Here is a 22,420-nt window from a genome sequence, read left to right on the forward strand (position 1 = left end):
GTGAGTACGTCTACTAATTCCATACTAATTAAATGCGAGTACGTCTACTAATTACGTACAGTTTAAACACGACTTGGAGTGTAACCACATCTATTAATTACGTCTATTAATTACATACTATTGCAACGTACCTTTCAGACCATTATGAGCCTTCATACTATTGGACTCCTTAAGACCACACCTTTCAGTACCCTTTAGACGATTTAAGACTCTTTAGACCATAAATTACAACCTTTAGACCCCTTTGACCTTTTCAGACCCTTTAGATAATTTAGACCCATTTCGACTCTTTAGACCGTTATTTTCAGACCTTTTCCCTTCAGACCAGACCATCGAGGCCTTTTGAAAATCAACAACCTTTCAATAAGTAAACCCTTCCATTGATTTGCCACACAATATAAGTTCTGGTTAGGATCTGAAATCCCTGATTGCTCTTTCTGGTTTACCCTCTGTATTACGGAAATCTATATTATAATACGCTCAGGGTGGAGGGGGAAGGGGGTCGATCCTTTCAGAGCTAAAGGCTTTTTCCCCGACGCTCTGCCAGGACCAAAAATAACACCTGGAAAAGGGCAGATGAGCTCCCATAGGCACCCACGGGCCATCCAATAAGGAGATGGTGTCTCCTAAAAAACACCCATCCGGTTCAGGTCATACCAAAGACTTTAAAAATGGTACGTGCTGCTTCCTTGCTGACAAGGATAGAGCACGTACAATGTTCATCGGTTGGCATCCATGGGGAGGAGGAAATTCCCGACTGAGAAAAGCGGCGCCATTGTTACGACATCGCTGGTACCTAGACCGAGAGTATCCCAGGAAGTGACATCACTTCCCCCAAGCTCAGTGGCTGTGTTAAGTGTTTTGTGTGTCAGTGTCAGTTTGTCCGTGTGTGTGTGGTGTCAGCTCTATTACGAGCCTTAACCCATGTATTAAAAAAAACAAAAACGTTTCCTATCTATTTAATTATTATTTGTAATTGTATATTATATTGGTACGGCCGTGAGTCTTCAGGACCCTCATGCTGCCAGGTTGGTAGGAGACAAGAGGTCTCTGCGTCTGTCCGCAGACGGACAAATCGGTGTTTCAAATCACAGCAAATTAGCTTGACACGATTGGCCAAGCGAGAGGCGTCGAACAATTTGCTTTATGCAGTCTTATGATGTGCCGACCCAACTGCCCATTAACGGCTGAATCCACAATTCTCTATACGCTATGAAGTGTGTTTCTCGATGACCAAACAAAGGATCTCATTAACAAACGAGATTTCTTTGCAAGAAATTTGAACAGAGGAAAAAGATGACATAGCCACCCTCACATCGAAACAAAACTGTATGAAATGAACACTAAAATAAATACCAAACGTACCATCGGAACCAGGAACCACAACTGACCTTAATAACTAGTACTTACTTTTTCCACATGCGAAATTTGCATTTATGTTTATTTAAATTATACAATGGACTACAAAATGTAAATATTTCATGATATTTGTTATATTATATCACCTTTATCTATCAATATTGTTGAAATGAAGATCAAATAGCTGTATGTTGAAATATGTTGAAAATGTCAAAACTTTACATGGGGTGTACTTACCGTAAGGACTCGACTTTGTTATCCCTTTTACACCGCACCCAGTGACCCGATGCCCACGGCACTAATGGATTTACGATCTACGCGCTCTTTGTTTATCACGTACAGCCAGACTCGAAAAATCTGAATTAGTCGACTTTGGGGCCCAAAAGCATCCGATTAACGGCCGATACGACGCCATCTTTCGACGCCATCGTATTGGCGTCTGCTGGGCGAAGGCGATGCGAGCCGTCCGCTGATTGGACAGTCGAGTGGTGTCATTAAATAATGGGCCGTGCTTACTGCTTACTGATATTGATCTGAAACTTGCAAATGGGCATGTATTGCAAAGCAATTTTCCTTCTTATATTGTCCAAGTCTAAAATACACACCCACACACACACATAAATGAGCTGATCATCAAATCTGCATTCCCTACAACCAGTGATTACAGGTTTAAAAAATGATTTTTTGACGTATTGACTCAACGATGTAAATAGGAAAGCATTAATTTAATTATTTCCTTCTTATTCTGTAAAAGCGGCCTCGACGGTATAGTGTGCGATTGTCCAAAGCAGGTTCTTATTTTGACAATCGTTAGTCGTACAATAAATACTTACGGTATATTAAATGAAAAAAAATGTTTCTTTCTTGAATATTTTCAGGCATTTTGTTTTTCATTCCACATGGTGTGTTTCTTCCCTCCCTCTGTGGACAACCAAGTGCCGACTTCCGGTGGTAGTATATTGCTCTGTAGCAGTGTAGGGTTTTATGAGCCAATGATTATGGTGCGGCGCATGTCGAGTCACAGCAGGATTTTATGAAACGCCATTTGAAGTTGTGAAAAAGGTCAGAGTACCTGCTAACATGTCAAGCTACAGCAGGGCGGCGCAGGTCAGTTATAGTTAATCAACGGATCAATGAGAATGTCCTTTACTGTACTTTACCACATCAGTTAGAAACGCTGCCGCAGGAGATCTCCGATGGTCTTTACTTTAGCTTCTGTTTTGGATTCGGTTCCCGCCTCCTGATACCTCGCAGGTGTGACGTCGCATCAGAGGACGTTAGGCCAGCTGTCTCATCTGATTGGACAGTCGAAGGCGACAGCAAGCCGTCCACTGAGTGGACAATCCAGAGCATGCATTTGTGCCGGTGTCGGCGATCGTTGTTCATATATGCACTCTTCATTCTCATCTTTCTTCCTAACTCTTACTCGGACAAGCAAATCCCCTATGCCATCCATAATGGTACACTCTATCCATACACCACATCCTCCCTTCCGTGGATGTTCCACGGGTTTCGGCTAGTCTATATAATAATAGCGTAAGGACTCGACTTTGTTATCCCTTTTACGCCGCACCCAGTGACCCGATGCCCACTGCACTAATGGATTTACGATCTACGCGCTCTTTGTTTATCACATACAGCCATTCTCGAAAAATCTGAATTAGCCGACGTTGGGGCCCAAAAGCATCCGATTAACTGCCGATACGACGCCATCTTCTTGGCGTCTGCTGGGTGAAGGCGCAGCAAGCCGTCCGCTGATTGGACAGTCGAAGGCGACAGCAAGCTGTCCACTGAGTGGACAATCCTGAGCATGCATTTGTGCCAGTGTCGTCGATCGTGGTGTACGCTAACCTCATCAGGTGGGTCTATTTGCCTGCTCCTGTCTTCTCCCACGGCCAGTTATATGTGGCCTGTTCAAGAGCACGGTCGTTCAAAGATGTGTATATCAAGGTTGATAATACGAGTATGCAAGGAGTCGTCAGAGGCTTGACTATTACCCCAAACATTGTTTATCCAGAAGTTTTAAAATAATTTCAACCTCTGATACTGCGTTCATTGTATTATATTCCTACTGCTCTGCCTTGACATTGACGCTTACCAATGCACCAGTATGGGGCTAATTTCAGTCGATTTACTAATCCGTTCATTTTTTAAAAAGTCTATGGTTCTACTGCTGCTCCTTTCCATTGACACATACCACTGCGCCAGTGTGGCCAGAGTGGTGCTATGCCGATTCCTATTACGAATCCATTCATTTTTCAAAAGTATATCGTAGCGTTGTCATTTAAGTAGATTGCAATAAATACGTTGTTCATATACGCACTCTTCATTCTCATCTTTCTTCCTAACTCTTACTCAGACAAGCAAATCCCCGATGCCATCCATAATATTAATGGTACACTCTATCCACATGTATATACTGCATTATATCCACACCACATCCTCCCTTCCGTGGATGTTCCACGGGTTTCGGCTAGTATATATATATATATATGTACATACAGAGGGTGTATCAAAAGTCCGTTCACATGGGAAGAATTTACTCTTCCCCTTCATTTCAAGAAATGTTCAAATTGCATGCCATGATATTCCACACACTTATCACTTCAGGCACGACAAACGCCCTCTGAATGTTTCCGATTACATTTGCACTAATGTTGGCTTCTAAAATTAAGTCAGAATACATAACGGACTTTTCCAACACCATATTATATATATATATATATAGTAAATAAATAAATAAAGAATTGTGTGTATATATACACAAAGAATTAAGTTAAGCACCCCCCCCGTTTTTTTACAACCTCGCACATTACAAGTTTGTTGTCGTCAAAACAGTGTAATATACCCATGATATTGCTATATTTTCTGGAGAAGTGATATTATGGTCACATAAAAACATAACAATCATGCCGTTTTCAATATTTTATTCTGAATAATTTAAGGTGAAATTTTTTGGGAATTTTAGGCATATTTTCACCTCAATTTAAGTATGGAGCTATAGGTCCATCACGGACAGTGTGGATGACGTTTATGTTTTCTAACGTACAGTCATTGTTCTGAGAAGACCTCTAGCGATCTTTGCGTCAATAACGTGTGTAGGACCCACGTGATCGGATCACTGACTCAACCCTACGTCTCATAGACCCTGTAAGCCGTCGTATGCGTTGCTGTGGCAGGTTGAACCCCCTCGAGCACGTTTGGGACATGTTGGGACGACAAATTGCGAAGATGGTCCCTCCAATAGCCAATCTGGATGAATTGGAACGTGCATTACATCGGGAATGGAACAACCTGCCACAGCAACGCATACGACGGCTTACAGGGTCTATGAGACGTAGGGTTGAGTCAGTGATCCGATCACGTGGGTCCTACACACGTTATTGACACAAAGATCGCTAGAGGTCTTCTCAGAACAATGACTGTACGTTAGAAAACATAAACGTCATCCACACTGTCCGTGATGGACCTATAGCTCCATACTTAAATTGAGGTGAAAATATGCCTAAAATTCCCAAAAAATTTCACCTTAAATTATTCAGAATAAAATATTGAAAACGGCATGATTGTTATGCTTTTATGTGACCATAATATCACTTCTCCAGAAAATATAGCAATATCATGGGTATATTACACTGTTTTGACGACAACAAACTTGTAATGTGCGAGGTTGTAAAAAAACGGGGGGGGGGTGCTTAACTTAATTCTTTGTGTATATATATATATATATATATATATATATATATATATATATATATATATATATATATATATATATGTGTGTGTGTGTGTGTGTATATAATTTTTTTTTTTTTTTTTTTTTTTAAGTCAAGGTTGACAACCACAACGCTTTGATAAATTTTGTATATTCAGAAAAAACCCCAAACTCAACCTTGAACAACCGTTTGGTCGTTTGATAAGAAGGTGGGTTGAGTAGCCGTGTGTCTGTGAAATGAAGAAGGAAAATGAAAGTTACAACTCCATTCCACACCACCACATCCAATCGCACCGAAACACAAGAGAGACAGCTTTGCACAGCAAATGGCAGAAAGACGCCTGACGTTCAAATGTGTGAGCACTGACTCCACTGAGCACGTCATGTAATGTAAGAATTGGGAACTTTCAAAGCATTGCTGCCAAACCCCAGACAAAAATGTAGTCTGTGTGCATAACAGGACACCGAGAGTCACTCGGAGACACAAAAGCATTAGGTGAGAAAATCATGAGATTTTTTTTTTAAGTGACATTTAATGTCGTCACTGAGAACAGGTAATACAAAGGTGGGCAAACATTGCTGGCAAGTTAAACAAACCCGGCCCATTGAAAGGCGTTCATCACAAAATTAGATTTCATAAAAGAAATGAAGGTCACATATTCAGAATATTTTATTGGTAAAATGTTTCTTCGACTGTCAGGATGGCCCAGAGGTACACACACGCCTCTTTGCTGTCTAACCTGGCCCGACAAGGCCATAAACTGCCATCCTGGTGTTTCACAGGTCGGACGATGCAACAATGTGTGCCATCCCTCGGATGGACGTTAAACTGGGTGTCCCGAGCTGCTGGCATTAGTTGGTGGACATTAAAGAGTAGGCTAGCCATCTCCGGCATCCTGAACAAATTACAAATTCCTGTCCTAACTACTGCTGGGAGAGGGATGGCAAACCATCCAGTATTACCCTGGCCTAAAAACTGCTTGGGGAGAACCAATGTAACACAAAGTATGGTACATCAGAAGGCATATTTCATCAAACTCAGCTCGTGTAACCATACTTGGTGACCTCTAACGAAAGCTGCCTGGTATTTTGGTTTGGGATCTTCATATGGAAATGTGGAAAATGCTTTAACTCCGCATATGTTAGACTTGTGGAAATGTGCACCCCACCCCACCCCTGCCTCATCTCTACCAATAGCCTTAAGGTGCCCCTGTTCCAACGGATTATGCATGGATATTTGCATTTTAGCCAGGAAGTTGCAATTTATTTAAATTTCAGGAATTAGGAATTTATTGCAAGTTTCAGGAATTTGCAATTAATTTAAATTTAAGGAAGTTTCAGACATTTGGAATTTATTGCAAGTTTCAGCAATTAATAAATTTATTCTAAGTTTCAGGAATCAGGAGTTTATTCTAAGTTTCAGAAATTTGGAATTTATTGTAAGTTTCAGGAATTTGCAATTAATATAAATTTAAGGAAGTTTCAGGAATGAGGAATTTATTGCAAGTTTCAGGAATTTGCAATTAATTTAAATTTAAGGAAGTATCAGGAATGAGGAATTTATTGCAAGTTTCAGACATTTGGAATTTATTGCAAGTTTCAGCAATTAATAAATTTATTCTAAGTTTCAGGAATCAGGAATTTATTCTGAGTTTCAGAAAGTTTCAGGAATGAGGAATTTATTGTAAGTTTCAGGAATTTGCAATTAATATAAATTTAAGGAAGTTTCAGGAATGAGGAATTTATTGCAAGTTTCAGACATTTGGAATTTATTGCAAGTTTCAGCAATTAATAAATTTATTCTAAGTTTCAGGAATCAGGAATTTATTCTGAGTTTCAGAAAGTTTCAGGAATGAGGAATTTATTGTAAGTTTCAGGAATTTGCAATTAATATAAATTTAAGGAAGTTTCAGGAATGAGGAATTTATTGCAAGTTTCAGACATTTGGAATTTATTGCAAGTTTCAGCAATTAATAAATTTATTCTAAGTTTCAGGAATCAGGAGTTTATTCTGAGTTTCAGGAAGTTTCAGAAATTTGGAATTTATTGTAAGTTTCAGGAATTTGCAATTAATATAAATTTAAGGAAGTTTCAGGAATGAGGAATTTATTGCAAGTTTCAGGAATTTGCAATTAATTTAAATTTAAGGAAGTATCAGGAATGAGGAATTTATTGCAAGTTTCAGACATTTGGAATTTATTGCAAGTTTCAGCAATTAATAAATTTATTCTAAGTTTCAGGAATCAGGAATTTATTCTAAGTTTCAGAAAGTTTCAGGAATGAGGAATTTATTGCAAGTTTCAGGAATTTGCAATTAATTTAAATTTAAGGAAGTTTCAGGAATGAGGAATTTATTGCAAGTTTCAGACATTTGGAATTTATTGCAAGTTTCAGCAATTAATAAATTTATTCTAAGTTTCAGGAATCAGGAATTTATTCTAAGTTTCAGAAAGTTTCAGGAATGAGGAATTTATTGCAAGTTTCAGGAATTTGCAATTAATTTAAATTTAAGGAAGTTTCAGGAATGAGGAATTTATTGCAAGTTTCAGACATTTGGAATTTATTGCAAGTTTCAGCAATTAATAAATTTATTCTAAGTTTCAGGAATCAGGAATTTATTCTAAGTTTCAGAAAGTTTCAGGAATGAGGAATTTATTGCAAGTTTCAGGAATTTGCAATTAATATAAATTTAAGGAAGTTTCAGGAATGAGGAATTTATTGCAAGTTTCAGGAATTTGCAATTAATTTAAATTTAAGGAAGTATCAGGAATGAGGAATTTATTGCAAGTTTCAGACATTTGGAATTTATTGCAAGTTTCAGCAATTAATAATTTATTCTAAGTTTCAGGAATCAGGAATTTATTCTAAGTTTCAGGAATTAGGGATTTAGCTCGAGGGTGCCAGCGATAACTCGCCCACTCTTCGTGCAAGTCCATGAGGTATTAAAGGGAATAATAATTCCACCGCTGGTCAAAGACTGTCAATGTTGAGAGTAGTCTATTTATTACGTACACAAATATGGTATTTTTGACCTGGGACATTACCTTTGCTTTCCCTCCCTTATCACCGTCTCCTCCCAAACTTCTTTCCCGACTCTCCCAACCTCCCACACACTCCTTAACCTACTCTGCCTCTCCCATCGCATCCTCCTTTCCCGAAATTTCAGCACGGCCTTGCTTACGTAATAAATATACTATGATCTCTCAGCTCTCACCAAACACAAGAGCTGCAAGCTCAGCTCATTCATAACGTTAAACCGATCGAGACGGCTGTAATTTATCATGACTGTACCTGACGAAGCCAAATGGTCGCCGCAGGCTGCTTTAATGATTTCTTCGAGTGTCAATGCTTTTTCAAAACACATGAAAGTGACTGAATGGGTCGAACGTCACGCTGTTGTTCTCAAGGCCACGGAAACAAAGATGGCGTCTTGCGTCGGGTTTCAAGCATTGCCCCAGAGAATAAACAGAGCTGTGCAATCGATGCTGACCAAATATATCCTCGGCTTTGTTACCTTGTACGGAGATCGTGCAGTTACGCTCGATATACCCGAATAGTATTACTTAAGTATGTTTATATTTATTCAATTTAGTCTTTCGAGGCCCATCTCCTTATTACGTACACAAATACAGCAGATTTGGTTTGCCCCTCGCTCCGTCCCCTCTGCTGCATCTACATGTTCCCTTACATGTCCGACCTTCCGACCGATCCGACCTTCCATTAATCTTCTTCTACTCATCCCACACAATCCTACCTACCCAATAGGCCTACAACCACCCTTCACTTTTCTCAAGTTTAATTCCCTCATTGCCCTCCTCCACCCTTACCCCCAAAACATAAGTAATGATACATCACTAGGACAGTACTAGGCCCTTCAAGCACCAAACAACTTGTGCAACCTTTTTTGAGCCTGTGCCGCAGTAACTTCCAAATTCCATGTAAATCCAGGTTTTGGGGTTGGAAGTACAATATTGTACAAATATTTGCCACGAGACAAAGTAGTTTTTCTCCAATAAACAAACTTATTAGTCATCTTGTATTTGAGAAGTAGACGCTTGCAAGTTGTAACCACAACGGAAGTATACTGTACAAGTTTAAGCTCACACGTGGTTCAACAAAATGGCAGAACCAAATGGGAAGAAGACAGGTCTTCAAACTATTGGCCGGCTGGGTCACCAGGGGCCTTCTTCATGTGCGAAAACCATTGACCCGAAAAACCGCAAGTCGACAGCAGCATTTCTTATCAGCCACAGCGAGGTATCAAGATATTTACTGGAAGATAAACAGATGTTATCAGCTTGAGGTCACCAACTTTCAGAAATCACAGATAACACAAAAAGTCACACAGATAACACAAAAAAAACATCACGCCAAGGATAAAGCGGATAACAGAAAACACGAAACAATTGTTTCAGAGGGATAGCGATAAGTTTCCTTCATTTACCAAAGAGACAGCTGGGTGGTAGGAAGTGTTTACATGTCTGCATACAGATAGACAGTGTATCCAAGCCAACAATAATCATGTCCTTTGGTACAAACCCAAGCTATTCACTTGGTATCTGTTTTGTGAAGGGTAGGCGAGCCATCGCCAAAATTCTGGGCTTCTGGCAGCCGCAATCAAAACTGCTGCTGGGAGAGGCATGGCAAACCACCCGCAGCAGGCCAAGAAAACTGCTTCGGCAGAACTAACACTGCAACAACGAGTATGGTGCCTCAGATGGAATTTTCAAGACAAAAAACCAAAACCACCCACGACCTGTATGTAATACGTTCACTATCCTGAACTCTCAGAGTTCTGCAGAGCTTTTAGTACCTTTTCGACGACTTCTGACTCGTAATTTGTCGCCACATCTCGTTAGACATGACCACGACTTCAAGCAGTTCCACATAGATGTCACAAAAGAAAGAACGTAAACCAAGTGAGCAGACAAGCAAAAACGTGCACTGAAACAGGACCGGGAAACAACACGGCTCGGTATTTGTGGGATCCGACACGCCGGAAGCAAACAGAAGCCTTTTCTAGAAGCAAAGCAAATGCTAAAATGATCCATTTCACTCATAAAGAGAAATTTATTTCATTTCTTCTTTAACGGCTACTATTGTTCCCACTTGTGGGGTTGGCCTGAGGAAGCTTGGCCCAAGTCTTTCACGAACCGCCTGGCACGGCCCGACGTTCGACTAAGTAATTGGGGCAGGAATTTGTTCGTGGTGCGGGCGACAGCTCGCCTACTCTTCCCGAAGGACACTGTGGGATCTTTACCGTCCGCCAACTAATGCCGGCGGACGGGACGTCCAGTTTAACGTCCATCCGAGGGACGGCACACATTGATGAGTCACCTTGCCCTGCGAAACACCAGGATGACAGTTTATAGCCGGGTCGGGATTCGAACCCAAGCCGGTAGACGTGTACTTATATTGTTCCAAAAAAGCAAACCTTAAAAAACACGGCACTAAAAAAAAAAAAGAATAAGAAAATCAGGCAGAGAAAAGGTCAGAAACATGGTTATGCATTTATTTACTCGATCTTCATCGTGCAGTAAAAATGTATAAACTTTCATACTGCCTTTAAAATACTGAGCGCTAAGAAAAGCTATATAAATAGCGAAGAGTATGGGCTCTAAAAGGCGGTTTTCAAGATGGAGTGGCCATGCTGATTATAGCCAACACAATACTTTCACCAAGGCATGCAAAATTTGCCCGACATGTCATGCCGGCTTCTGTAACAGTTGCAAGCGCTGCTTCCGAGAATCATCTGTGAGCGGCGCTTACACAGGCTAGGGTCGCGGTTGACGAAAGTTCAGCACACATTGCACCCGGGATCGATGCACCTTGAAAGCGGGACATCATCATCTCCACCTGTTAAGGCTCTCTTAACGATCTTTCACCAAGACAACATTGAGCTGGACAGTCCAACAGGTAATGGGCAATGAATAAGCCACATGTCGTCATATCCACGTAACACTAAAAATGATCTTCGAGAGAAAATGAACACGCATGGGGAAATGAAAAAGTCCCAAGTGCAGCCAAACTTCTCGTTGGGCCTCGAGCACATGGATTTAGCTCTCATATTCGCAAGAAGCGTTGCGGCAGAATCCATCACCGCTCGATCAAACCCAGTTTGCCTGACGACGCCTCGAGCGGCGAGCGAAATGACATGCGGAGTCGTTTCGGTTCGCACGCCGGCGACTCAACATCATCCGATGCCTCTTCTTCGTTGCCATCAAAATCTGGCGTCGCATCAGTGTCAGTATCACCCTTAGGGTCATCATCGGTGCTTTGCTCTTCGGACGTGGAAAGTTGAGTGGAAATGGCATGTGCTACATCAGGGGGAGGACAAGCAAAATAAGGTGCAAACCCACTAATAAGTCCACCGTTGAAGCGATGCACAAGTAAGTAACCGTAGGGGAATGGCCGCTCAATACGACGGTCTGCAGGTCCAGAGTTTGGTAGGTTGGCTCCATACCATGTAGGTGGTGGGAAGCAATAGGCACCTGCTTGCCAGCTGGAATAAAATGAACTTCCAGATGCAGAGTCTTGCGGCCAAAGGCCGACACGAGGCCGCTTGCTATCAGCCTCTACAGAGGATTCTCGGTCTGACATTCCAGCATCTGATTGGCTGTCATCAACAGGTGGCCACGACAACGGTGTAGCACGAGTGGTGGCGGCGGCAGCAGCAGCAACATCACCATTGCTAGGGAGCTGCAGGCGCCTAAGCAGGTTGTTGATAAGGACAGAGCGACGAAGGAGCGACTCCGGGTCATCCAACAGTTGAAGCTTGTGAACAGAGAGCCGCAGGAGATGTGCACGCTCTTCAAAGAACCACGCACCAGGAACAGGCTGTGAAAGAGGCAAACGATGAGGAAGGTTGATTTTCAGGTTCAGGTTCAGGGAAACACACTTAACACACAATTGGAATGAAAAGTTCTGCTTTCGTATACACAAAGTGGAACCGTGCCATAGTTTCAGGCAATGTGCCAGAGTTCACGTAAAAGACAAAAATGAAGACTGCTGGAGTGTGGGTGCGTGTGTGTATGTGTATGTGTATGAGTGTGGGTGCGTGTGTGTATACGCAGTGCAGTGCAAGCCGACAATCTATGCATCCCAGAAGATGAGAGTTGCTGGTTTCGATGAATTAAATACTTGGAAAAAGGCCAATGTGTCAAGTGTTACTAATACAAGCACAAAATCCCTTTCCAACCCAATGCGACAACGCATTCCTCCGCATGTCCTTTTCCCCATCAGCTGATCTGCTTTACTCATCAGCAAGATTTATTTCCAGTTGCCAGAGTTTGCGTCCGTTGTTTAAAGATTGCAATACTCTCCCCTGTTTTGTTTATTTTAGAACAGGTGACTCAAACATGCTCAATCCCAGAGTCCGGTGGGGGGTTTTTGGTGAGAGACACGGCCTGATCCGTCGTCCGCTCCGGCAGTCTGCCAGGTTTGTTGACAAAGATCAATGGCTTTCCCGCCCTATTATTTGCAGAACTAGGTCGGAATGAAATCGAAACAGAAACAGAACAAACACCAAATGGAAACCAGATTGCCTTGAAGATTAAGCAACACATCTGCGGTAGAGGATAAACCCGCTGGTAGCACGCTCGCCCACTCGGATACCGGTTTTTGTGTTTCAATGAATGTGGTTTAAAAATTCCAAGCGTTGAAGTACTTGGAGGGAATTTGACCAATCTACAGATTACGTGCATAAAATTGGAGGTACGGATTGAGAAAATGAAGGGGATAGGAGGTGAAAAGTGTGAGCAGGGGAGTTTTTTGTTTGTTTGTTTTTTTGTATACAGAGTCGAGGCTCGTGAAAGAGCTAACATTTATCAAACAAACAAATCAAACAAACAAGCAAACAAAGTATATAAAAAGGGGAGCGGTCGACAAGATGGGGAGAGAAGGGGAGGAAGCACACAAACACAACATTTGAGAGCAGGGACATCGGGAGATGTGTGGGAGGGAGAAGGCCTGGGGGGGGGGGGGCAGGATAGGTATATTGGGATAGGGAAAGGAGTAAATAGGAGTAAATAGGAGTTGGGATAGGGAAAGGAGTAAATGGAAAGGAGTTTGGGACGAAATACCTGGAAGGGTATTCATGATGCATGTGATGCAACATGTGATGCGTCAACAATGCTTGGCCGTGAGTCAACACAAGCCAAAGGGGGTATATGTACGAGGCAGACAAGACAAAAAAGGGACGAGTCAAAACTTCCACTACTTCATGTACGTAATATGTAGATGGCATGGTCGCACCATCCCAAGCGCTCTTGCGACATGCGATGTGTCAACAATGCCGTGAGTCAACACGAGCCAAATTACGACTTTGCATATTTACTGAAAGTGGATAATACTTCACGTGCAAAGAATATTATAGCAATCACTAAACAGTGTTTAAAGCTTAGTAAACTCAGCGTTGCTCAAAGTTCGTTAAACCGCGATTAGCGTCGGTGAAATCTCAGTAGAATACACCTGGTTTACAAAAGATAAGACCATTCGCCTTGTGGTTCTGATTCGCAATCGAGGTTGAACATTCCTTCCGGTTTAGTTGGCGAAGGAGGGAAATGAGACGACAAATATTGCAGGGAAATATGAGCAAGGACGAAGGTAGGTGAGGTAGGAAATGTTTCAGGAAGATTCTGGGACTAGGTAAAGGTGTAATGTCATACTCACTCCGTAGCACCACGTTTGAACGCAGCACTCGTCCTCTGCAAACTTGCGTTTGAGGCTTGCCAAGCTGGTCGCCGCCAGTCGGCAAGTCACGGTGTCCTCACCCGGAGGTCCTGCCCCACCGAAAGGGTCAGCCATAATTAGCCACGGTCAATTCCGCAGTCATTCTGACTTTGAGTGAACCGCTTCGGAGGTATGTTGCAGGTGCGGGGTAACAGAGGTGTGGTGCAAAGGAAGAGGAGAAGGGGTGGTGGCAGACGAAGGGGGCGAAAAAAGAACAAGACCCGCTCTTTGAAGACTAATTGCACCCTTTCCCAAACAGCCTCTGGCAATCATACCAGGCTGGTGAGACAATGCTCCGTTGTAGGCCCAGTAACCATTACGAAGAATCAGATGATGTTTTCCAGACAAAATGATTCCCCTTGCCCCCAGTGTGCGTGCTGAGGTGATGATCAATTCCCAGAGCGGTTAATTTTACAGCGAAAGTGAAACGGCGCACAATTCGTATTTTATCCACCGTTGGCAAAAAGCCACCACGAGCAACACCACAAAGATCATGGTTGGAGTCGTTTGGATTAGGAACCAAAAGAGGCCCCACAGGCCATCCACCTCCAATTTAGTACGCTTCCTGGCACGTGACGTGGTTCAGGCCGTCTTGGAGGCCTTTCCTGTTTTTCTTGCGATAAATGATTTTGACCCCTTGGCCTGTTACGGTCGATAAGTTGTGCTCCAAGTGACCCGACTATTCGAGGGTCCGTCTGGGCTGTTCGTCTGAAAAGGGCAAACTTCATTTACAAGTGTGGCTCTGGAATTAGCAAGGCTAAAAATATCATTAGGTCTCATCCTTTGCTGGCATATGGAAGAAGAGGACGAGGTGGACATTATAGTTCAGAAGAAAAGAATCTGCTCTTGATGCAATAATTTCATAGTCCAAGAAAATTAAATAATTGATGCTAACGCGTGCAAAACCCAGTTTACTAGCTCGTGCCACAAGTTTGGTGCGGTATGATGTCGTGGTAAGGACACTTTACCGGCAGCCCAGTCTTTACGGATTTGGATTCTATACTTTTGGAAAACGAGCTCGTTCCAGAAGACTTGCCATATCGCCAGGTGGAACCACCTTTGGAGGCCATTTTTCCCCGCAGGGCAGGGGCTGGCCTTTTTCGGGCACCGTGGTCCCCTTTTTGAAGCAATGTTTTACGGCCGGATGCCCTTCCTGCCGCCAACCCTGTTAGTCGCCTCTTGCGACACACAGGGGATTACCAGTTATCTGGTACTCAATTTGCCGACCTCGGAAGTATGACAGGCTGAGTCAACCGCCCTGGCGTTAATTCGGCGATCGACCGGGATTCGAACCCAGGATCCTGGGATCCCAAGCCGGCACCCTAACCGCTAAGCCAACACCAGGCTAAACCATATCGCTGGGCGACAGCATTAAAAATAACCCAGCCTGCTCACTAATGACCTCAAGAAAATCGGCCTGCTCCATCTATTCGGTGGTAGTCCACACGTCGAGGTCGATTCCTGTGAACTCAAAGCAAACTTAGGACGGACACGAAAACGAAAATGAAAAAAGCAGCGACATCAGAATATCCTCTTCAAAAATGGGATGTATGACCTTTAATTACTGGTTTTGATGGTGCGGCCTTATTATTTCAACAAATGAATCATCTGCGTACCGTGAACACGTCACACCCACAGATCTCGACCTTCCGATTCCCATCGGGAATGCCTTGACCAGCAAAACACCGTACCTCCCTTAAATCGGCGTATCTACCGGAGGATTGCGTACCCGGTATGTCCAAGAAGGGCCCTGCGGGGGCGTCTGACTCCTGAGCGTCCTCGGGTCCGTCTTCGGAAAGGGAAGAGCCATCCGTCAGGCCTTGCGGCAAAACCAGCGTCATCACAACCTGCTGCAACCGACACAGGAGCGACTTCAGAAGCTGCATTCCAGCACTACTTGCACAAGGCATCGACATTTCCGGCACAGCATTGATTTCCTGTTACATGACACCACGACCTATGCAAACGCAGCGTGTACAACTTCGATGAGAGTTCACAGATGGCTGCCATGGAAACATTAAAGACTGGACCACAGATTTGACCTTTACCACTCATGCCATCCCACCCAAGGGTCTTAGCATCGGTGCTATCAATTTTCAACCGAAAGATTATCCAAAAAGCACTAATAGTAATAACGTGACCTCCCACCGTACCCCTGATAGTTCGAATGCAAGATAATTGCACGAGGCGAGACCACGTGCACATGACGTAACAATGGGCTGATTGTTAAACAATACAAAGCACGCCCCTCTCCCCGTGGACGTGGGGAGGAGTGGACGCCATGGGGATGGTGTGAAGTGAAAGGAGAGAGCGAAATCGCCTGGCAAAGGGGGAAGGATGGGGGGGCCTTTGGGGGGGGGGGCAGGAGACTGTTGGGATGTGAGCAAACCCCGCGGCGATGCAAATTCCTGCCCACCTGCTATCTGATCAGTTCATTCGTATGCCAATTAGCTGAAGGATCGACATTCACTCAATCGGTGAAGAAACACCAAAAAGAAAGAAATAAATCATTGTTGGAATGGCCGTGGTCAGATAACCGCGGCTGACGCAATCGTCGCTCTTTTGCAGGGAATTTGATAAGGATCGCGCCTTTTCAGCAATGGGAAGAAAAATTCAACCACAGTTGTTGTTTAAAAAAAAAAAAAAAACTGGATGTCGGATTTTAGTTACGGACAAGCGACTTAGACCGTCTGTCAAAACTAGCAAGTTAAACGCTTGTTAATTAAAATAAATCACTGCGTCTGACCAACCGCCTCCTTGCCGATCAATTACCAATACACCGCATATATTAATATATATATAAATATACCTATCGACTTGAAGACCCAGGGGAAAAAGACTTCTCCCACCCCCCTCCCCCTCCTCCCCCCAAACCGTCTCCCTCCCACACATCTCCCGATGTCCCTGCTCTCAAATGTTGTGTTTGTGTGCTTCCCCTTCACTCCCCATCTTGTCTACCGCTCCCCTTTTTATATACTTTGTTTGTCTGTTTGATTTGCTTGTGTGATAAATGTTAGCTCTTTTACGAGCCTCGATTCTGTATACAAAAAAAAACACCATTTTAACGAACAAGCTCATTTAAAGATGTGGGAACACGGTTGTTGATGCTTTTGTTCTGAGGATGAATGGACGAGATGGGCTAATTGAGCGCACGTGGAGAGACGCAGGTTTACTGGCCAGGTGGTCCCATCAGGTATGTGCGCAGCTTTGTGGGAAGGGATTAAAGAGAGTGCCGAGCGTCGAGGGGGGATTGGTCTACACGTCCCCCCAACCCCCACAACCTCACCCCCACCCTAAACTCCCACGCCCCAGGACAATCTTCAGGGAGCTTCCGCTCAAGCACTCATTTACAACTTTCCGTGACGTCACAACTACCTATTAACGCGTCATTAGGAGTTTAAGCGTACCTGGTCGGATATCCGAGATGATTAATTATTTAATTAATCGTGGACCCGGGACACGCACGAGGTCCGGTACTCGAGGCCTGGGTGCGGCGCACAGGTGCAGACACGTCGGGAGCCAAAGCCGCCTTTTCCTGCCTTAAACCGGGGGCCAAAAGTCCCTGCGGTCTTCCCAGCAGCACCTCCCGCACCCCTCCGCCAGCCCCGGCATCCATCACGTGTTTATTTATTTTTCGACACCGCCGGGAGAAAATAAAATGGCCATGGCGTGCCACGTAAAGCGTCTTCGCCCGTAACGTTACGGTCCGGACATTCCGGGACGGCGCGGAGTCGTGAGATCATCGCCATGACGGGGCCAAGGAAAGCGCGGGACTCGGCCGGGTCTTGCGGCGAGGGCCTGGGGGTTCGATCGACCGCGTCACGCGGTAACAAAGGGGCGCGACGTCGGGGGGGCCGACCCCAGGGTCCTCAAGACCGGCCCGAGGGTCTCTTACCTCCGATCAACGGACGCGGGTGCTTCGTACGGCCGAGCGATTCGCGGAGACCAAAGCGCGGAGCGTCTCCCGTCTCATGTCCGGCTTGAGCGGCGGCGGCAACTCATTTCCTGTTTCTACACACAAGTGCATTTCCACCCCCCACCCCCACCTTCACCCCCCCCGGCCCCCACCCCGCACTAACCGCCGCACCCAGCTATGTCTGCTCACCGGCCGCGCCGTAACCACAAGTCGCAGCGGGCGTGCCCCGGGTGGTTGTTCCTAAACGTGGAGCCTCGAGCAACAGTCGTCCACCAAGCAACACCCCCCCCCCCTCGTCCACCACCTTTCCACCTCCCCCATTCCGAACCTTCAACCCTCTCCTCGCTCTCTCAAACAAACCCAACCCATCGCCGTCTTGGCCCCGCACCCAACAATCCACCATCGCACGCCTTGGGAACGAAAAGGGTGATGCGGGACGCGGCGTCGGGAATCGGACGTGGAACTGCACAGCTCGGCGGGACTCGTGTTCGCACTCGGGGCAACTGTTTATTAGAGGAGGAGGGGGGCGAGGAGGTGGAGGAGGAGGTGGAGGAGGAGGGGGCGGGGGTGAGGAGGAGGGGCGGGGTGAGGAGGAGGAGGCGGGGTGAGGAGGAGGAGGCGGGGGGTGAGGAGGAGGGGCGGGGGGTGAGGAGGAGGGGCGGGGGGTGAGGAGGAGGAGCGGGGTGAGGAGGAGGGGGCGGGGTGAGGAGGAGGGGCGGGGGTGAGGAGGAGGGGCGGGGGGTGAGGAGGAGGAGCGGGGGTGAGGAGGAGGGGCCGAGGAGGAGGGGGCGGGGGCGAGGAGGAGGGGGGCGGGGGCGAGGAGGAGGGGGCGGGGGCGAGGAGGGGGGGGACGATCGTCTCCCTGCGGCAGTGCGGCTGCCTCGGTCTCCACTTGGATTCGGTTTTTACCTCCAATGGGTCTTTCTTACCTTCGTCTCCTTTGTTTTCCATTTCCAGATAAAATTCCACTTTCAGAAGAATGTTTGCGTTTCGTAATCGCCATTAACCACCGTCCATGTTCACAATTATACAACCACCAACCACCTACACAACCAAATCACCCCATCACCTACTGGCACCTGTACAAATGAACGACCACAACACCACCACCTATACAAACCAACCACCGTATTACAACCACCGATACAAACAAGTGAATTACCACCGTTCAATTATCAACAACTATCTATACAAACATTAACCACCACAGTTGCCTCACAAACCACCACCCATACAAACAAACGATGCATATAAATACCGACATCCGTCCATCGCATCCCGAAAAGGGAACGTCCTCACCAAGTGGAGTGGTTGCCTGGTTGGAGTACATGGACGTGAGCTTTCCAACGGCTCTTTGTGGTGTGAACACGATCATTACCATGGAAACACACGCGCACACAGCCACAGACACGCACACGCACACACACACACACACACACACACACACACACACACACACATAAAACACACATACATACATACACACATGGAAACATAGGTATATACACGTACACACACACACATACACACACACACATACACACAGACACACACAGACAGACACACACACACACACACACACACACACACACACACACACACACACACACATAAAACACACATACATACATACACACATGGAAACATAGGTACATACACGTACACACACACACATACATACACACACACACACACACACACACACACACACACACACACACACACACACACACACACACACACACACGACACACACAGACACACACACACACACACACACACACGACACACACACACACACAGAAATCCCCACTCGGGTTTGTTTTGCGATTCCGTATTAAGAGGGAACATTTCATTTCCTTCCCCTCGTGCCATAATGCAGCTTTATGATGTAACAGCTCGTTAGTCATTCCAAAGAAGCAACGCATTCTGGATGTTCGTGTGACGCAACGTCGACTTATTACATAAGCAAGGTCTATGATTCCGATTCATGGATAATAATAATTAATCAAACGAGGCGGATCATAAACACATAACACACACACACACACACACACACACACACACACACACACACACACACACACACACACACACACACACACACACACACACACACACACACACACACACACACACACACCGAGTCCTGACAAAGCTAAACGAGCGACTCATTTGGGTCTTGGCGATCAATCGCCGGGAGGGAAGTTTTCAGCGCTTCGGCCTCCACATTCACACCGCCATGATGGGACCGCGGTTACCCCGAGCTACCTTCACTCCCCCACGGGCACATACCCTGGTGGAAACCCAACCGAAGTGACCCGAGACGCCCGATAAGAGCTAAGGAACCGAGAACGCGGGAGCGAGGCAGATAAGATCGGGGGACTGGCGAACATGACCTGCGTTTTGCGTGGGACTGACCACGTGCTTGGAGGGGGTGCGGGGTAAACGCTTAAACCTGGGTTAGAGCAAGAGGCAAGTGAGTGAGTGAGTGAGTGTTTGGTGTCGGGGTGGTTCGATGGACCCACTCATCAAAACGCTACTCACGTCTGAACAGGCCCGCACGGCCCCGCTCTTTAATAATGCTCATTGTAACCTGAAACCCCGACCTATTAAAGCTTCCCCCGGGGAGCACGTGCTGACCCCGCACCGAGCCCGGTCCTGCAACCCCGGACCCTTGTTCGTACACGGACGGACAGGGCCGGCTTGTCCATCAAGCGTCTGCTTCATAAATCATCGTCTTCGGCTGAAACCGTTAAAAAACGGGAATATCTATTTATTACGTACGCACGGGAGGGGCGTTCAAATCAGACAATTAAATAATTAGTTGATGGAAAGGAGAAAAGGAGATGTTATCTATCTATAATTCCAGTAATCTCTGTCTGTACGTTTGTACGTTTGTACGTCTGTACGTCTGTTTGTCTGTGACCGCTGTTTCTCGACAACCACGGGTCCGATATACTTTTAACTTGCCAGGTATATTGCTGGGGACCCGAGGATGTGCCTTTTCAAGGTTTCATATTAATCGGACAATTACTTACCGAGCTATGTCCAAAAAACGATTCAACCAATCAGAGAGCAGCGAACTATCGCGTGTGCCGAACGTGGCGGACACACTCTGCCTCGGATGGCACATTTGAGAGCGTATTCATTTATTTCACGTTTGCAAACTATGTTGGCGTTAAACTATGTTTTAAAACTAATAAAAACGAATTTGCGATTCATTCGCTTTCCTGCGCGTTTGTGCACGCGATGGCGATTTCTTTACCAAACTCCGGAAGCCGTTCGCTTTGGACCAAACCATTTCATGTAAATAGAGGGGGGGATTGTCACTGTACTCACAAGCCGTTCGCTTTGGACCAAACCATTTCATGTAAATAGAGGGGGGGGATATAATTTTAGATATAGATATAGTACGGGCAATGCCCTAGTTGTAGAAATGAGTGTAAGGGGAATGTTGGAGAAGTGGGGTGGGGGAGAAAGGAAAGAAGGGTGGAATCACGAGATGGGAAATGGGATACGAAGTTGGGTTGTGGGGGTCAATAATTCTGCAACATTTACATACTTAACTAGTACAGCACTTGATGGAGCGCATACCTCCGCCAGACTGAACAGTTTACGATTTGTATCTCGCTGATAGGCCGGATCTGGATTTTGACCTCATCCATAATCGTCCACCAAGTTTCGTCATAATCCGTCCATAACTTTTTAAGATATCCTGCTCACAGACAGACAGACAAACACACAAATATTGGCGAAAACATAATTTATACGTTCACCCTCGGTGGCGGAGGTATACGTTCGCCCTCGGTGGCGGAGGTATACGTTCGCCCTCGTTGACGGAGGTATACGTTCCCCCTCGGGTGGCGGAGGTATACGTTCGCCCTCGGTGGCGGAGGTATACGTTCGCCCTCGGGTGGCGGAGGTATACGTTCGCCCTCGGTGGCGGAGGTATACGTTCGCCCTCGTTGACGGAGGTATACGTTCGCCCTCGGGTGGCGGAGGTATACGTTCGCCCTCGGTGGCGGAGGTATACGTTCGCCCTCGGTGGCGGAGGTATACGTTCGCCCTCGGTGGCGGAGGTATACGTTCGCCCTCGGTGGCGGAGGTATACGTTCGCCCTCGGTGGCGGAGGTATACGTTCGCCCTCGGTGGCGGAGGTATATGTTCGCCTTCGGGTGGCGGAGATATACGTTCGCCTTCGGGTGGCGGAGGTATACGTTCGCCCTCGGTGGCGGAGGTATACGTTCGCCCTCGGTGGCGGAGGTATACGTTCGCCTTCGGGTGGCGGATGTATACGTTCGCCTTCGGGTGGCGGAGGTATACGTTCGCCTTCGGGTGGCGGAGGTATACGTTCGCCTCCGGGTGGCGGAGGTATACGTTCGCCTTCGGGTGGCGGAGGTATACGTTCGCCTCCGGGTGGCGGAGGTATACGTTCGCCTTCGGGTGGCGGAGGTATACGTTCGCCTTCGGGCGGCGGAGGTATACGTTCGCCTTCGGGCGGCGGAGGTATACGTTCGCCTTCGGGCGGCGGAGGTATACGTTCGCCTTCGGGCGGCGGAGGTATACGTTCGCCTTCGGGCGGCGGAGGTATACGTTCGCCTTCGGGCGGCGGAGGTATACGTTCGCCTTCGGGCGGCGGAGGTATACGTTCGCCTTCGGGCGGCGGAGGTATACGTTCGCCTTCGGGCGGCGGAGGT

At 46.1% G+C, this 22,420-nt stretch overlaps 1 protein-coding gene across 1 annotated transcript in view; it reads right to left on the reverse strand.

Moving 5' to 3' along the window:
• Nucleotides 1–10,565: 10,565 nt before the first annotated feature.
• Nucleotides 10,566–22,420, reverse strand: part of LOC137438108 (uncharacterized) — a 66,575-nt gene continuing 54,720 nt past the window's right edge. The window contains exons 2-4 of the mRNA XM_078766595.1: nucleotides 15,534–15,651; nucleotides 13,745–13,854; nucleotides 10,566–11,911 (exon numbers count right to left, since the gene is read on the reverse strand). Coding sequence (XP_078622721.1) covers nucleotides 11,171–11,911; nucleotides 13,745–13,854; nucleotides 15,534–15,645 — 963 coding nt within the window. The 5' untranslated portion in view covers nucleotides 15,646–15,651 and the 3' untranslated portion in view covers nucleotides 10,566–11,170. The remainder of the gene's footprint in view (nucleotides 11,912–13,744; nucleotides 13,855–15,533; nucleotides 15,652–22,420) is intronic.

This window comes from Myxine glutinosa, chromosome 12, assembly GCF_964187855.1.
Source record: "Myxine glutinosa chromosome 12, kmMyxGlut1.1, whole genome shotgun sequence".
In the NCBI taxonomy this organism is placed as follows: Eukaryota; Metazoa; Chordata; class Myxini; order Myxiniformes; family Myxinidae; genus Myxine; species Myxine glutinosa.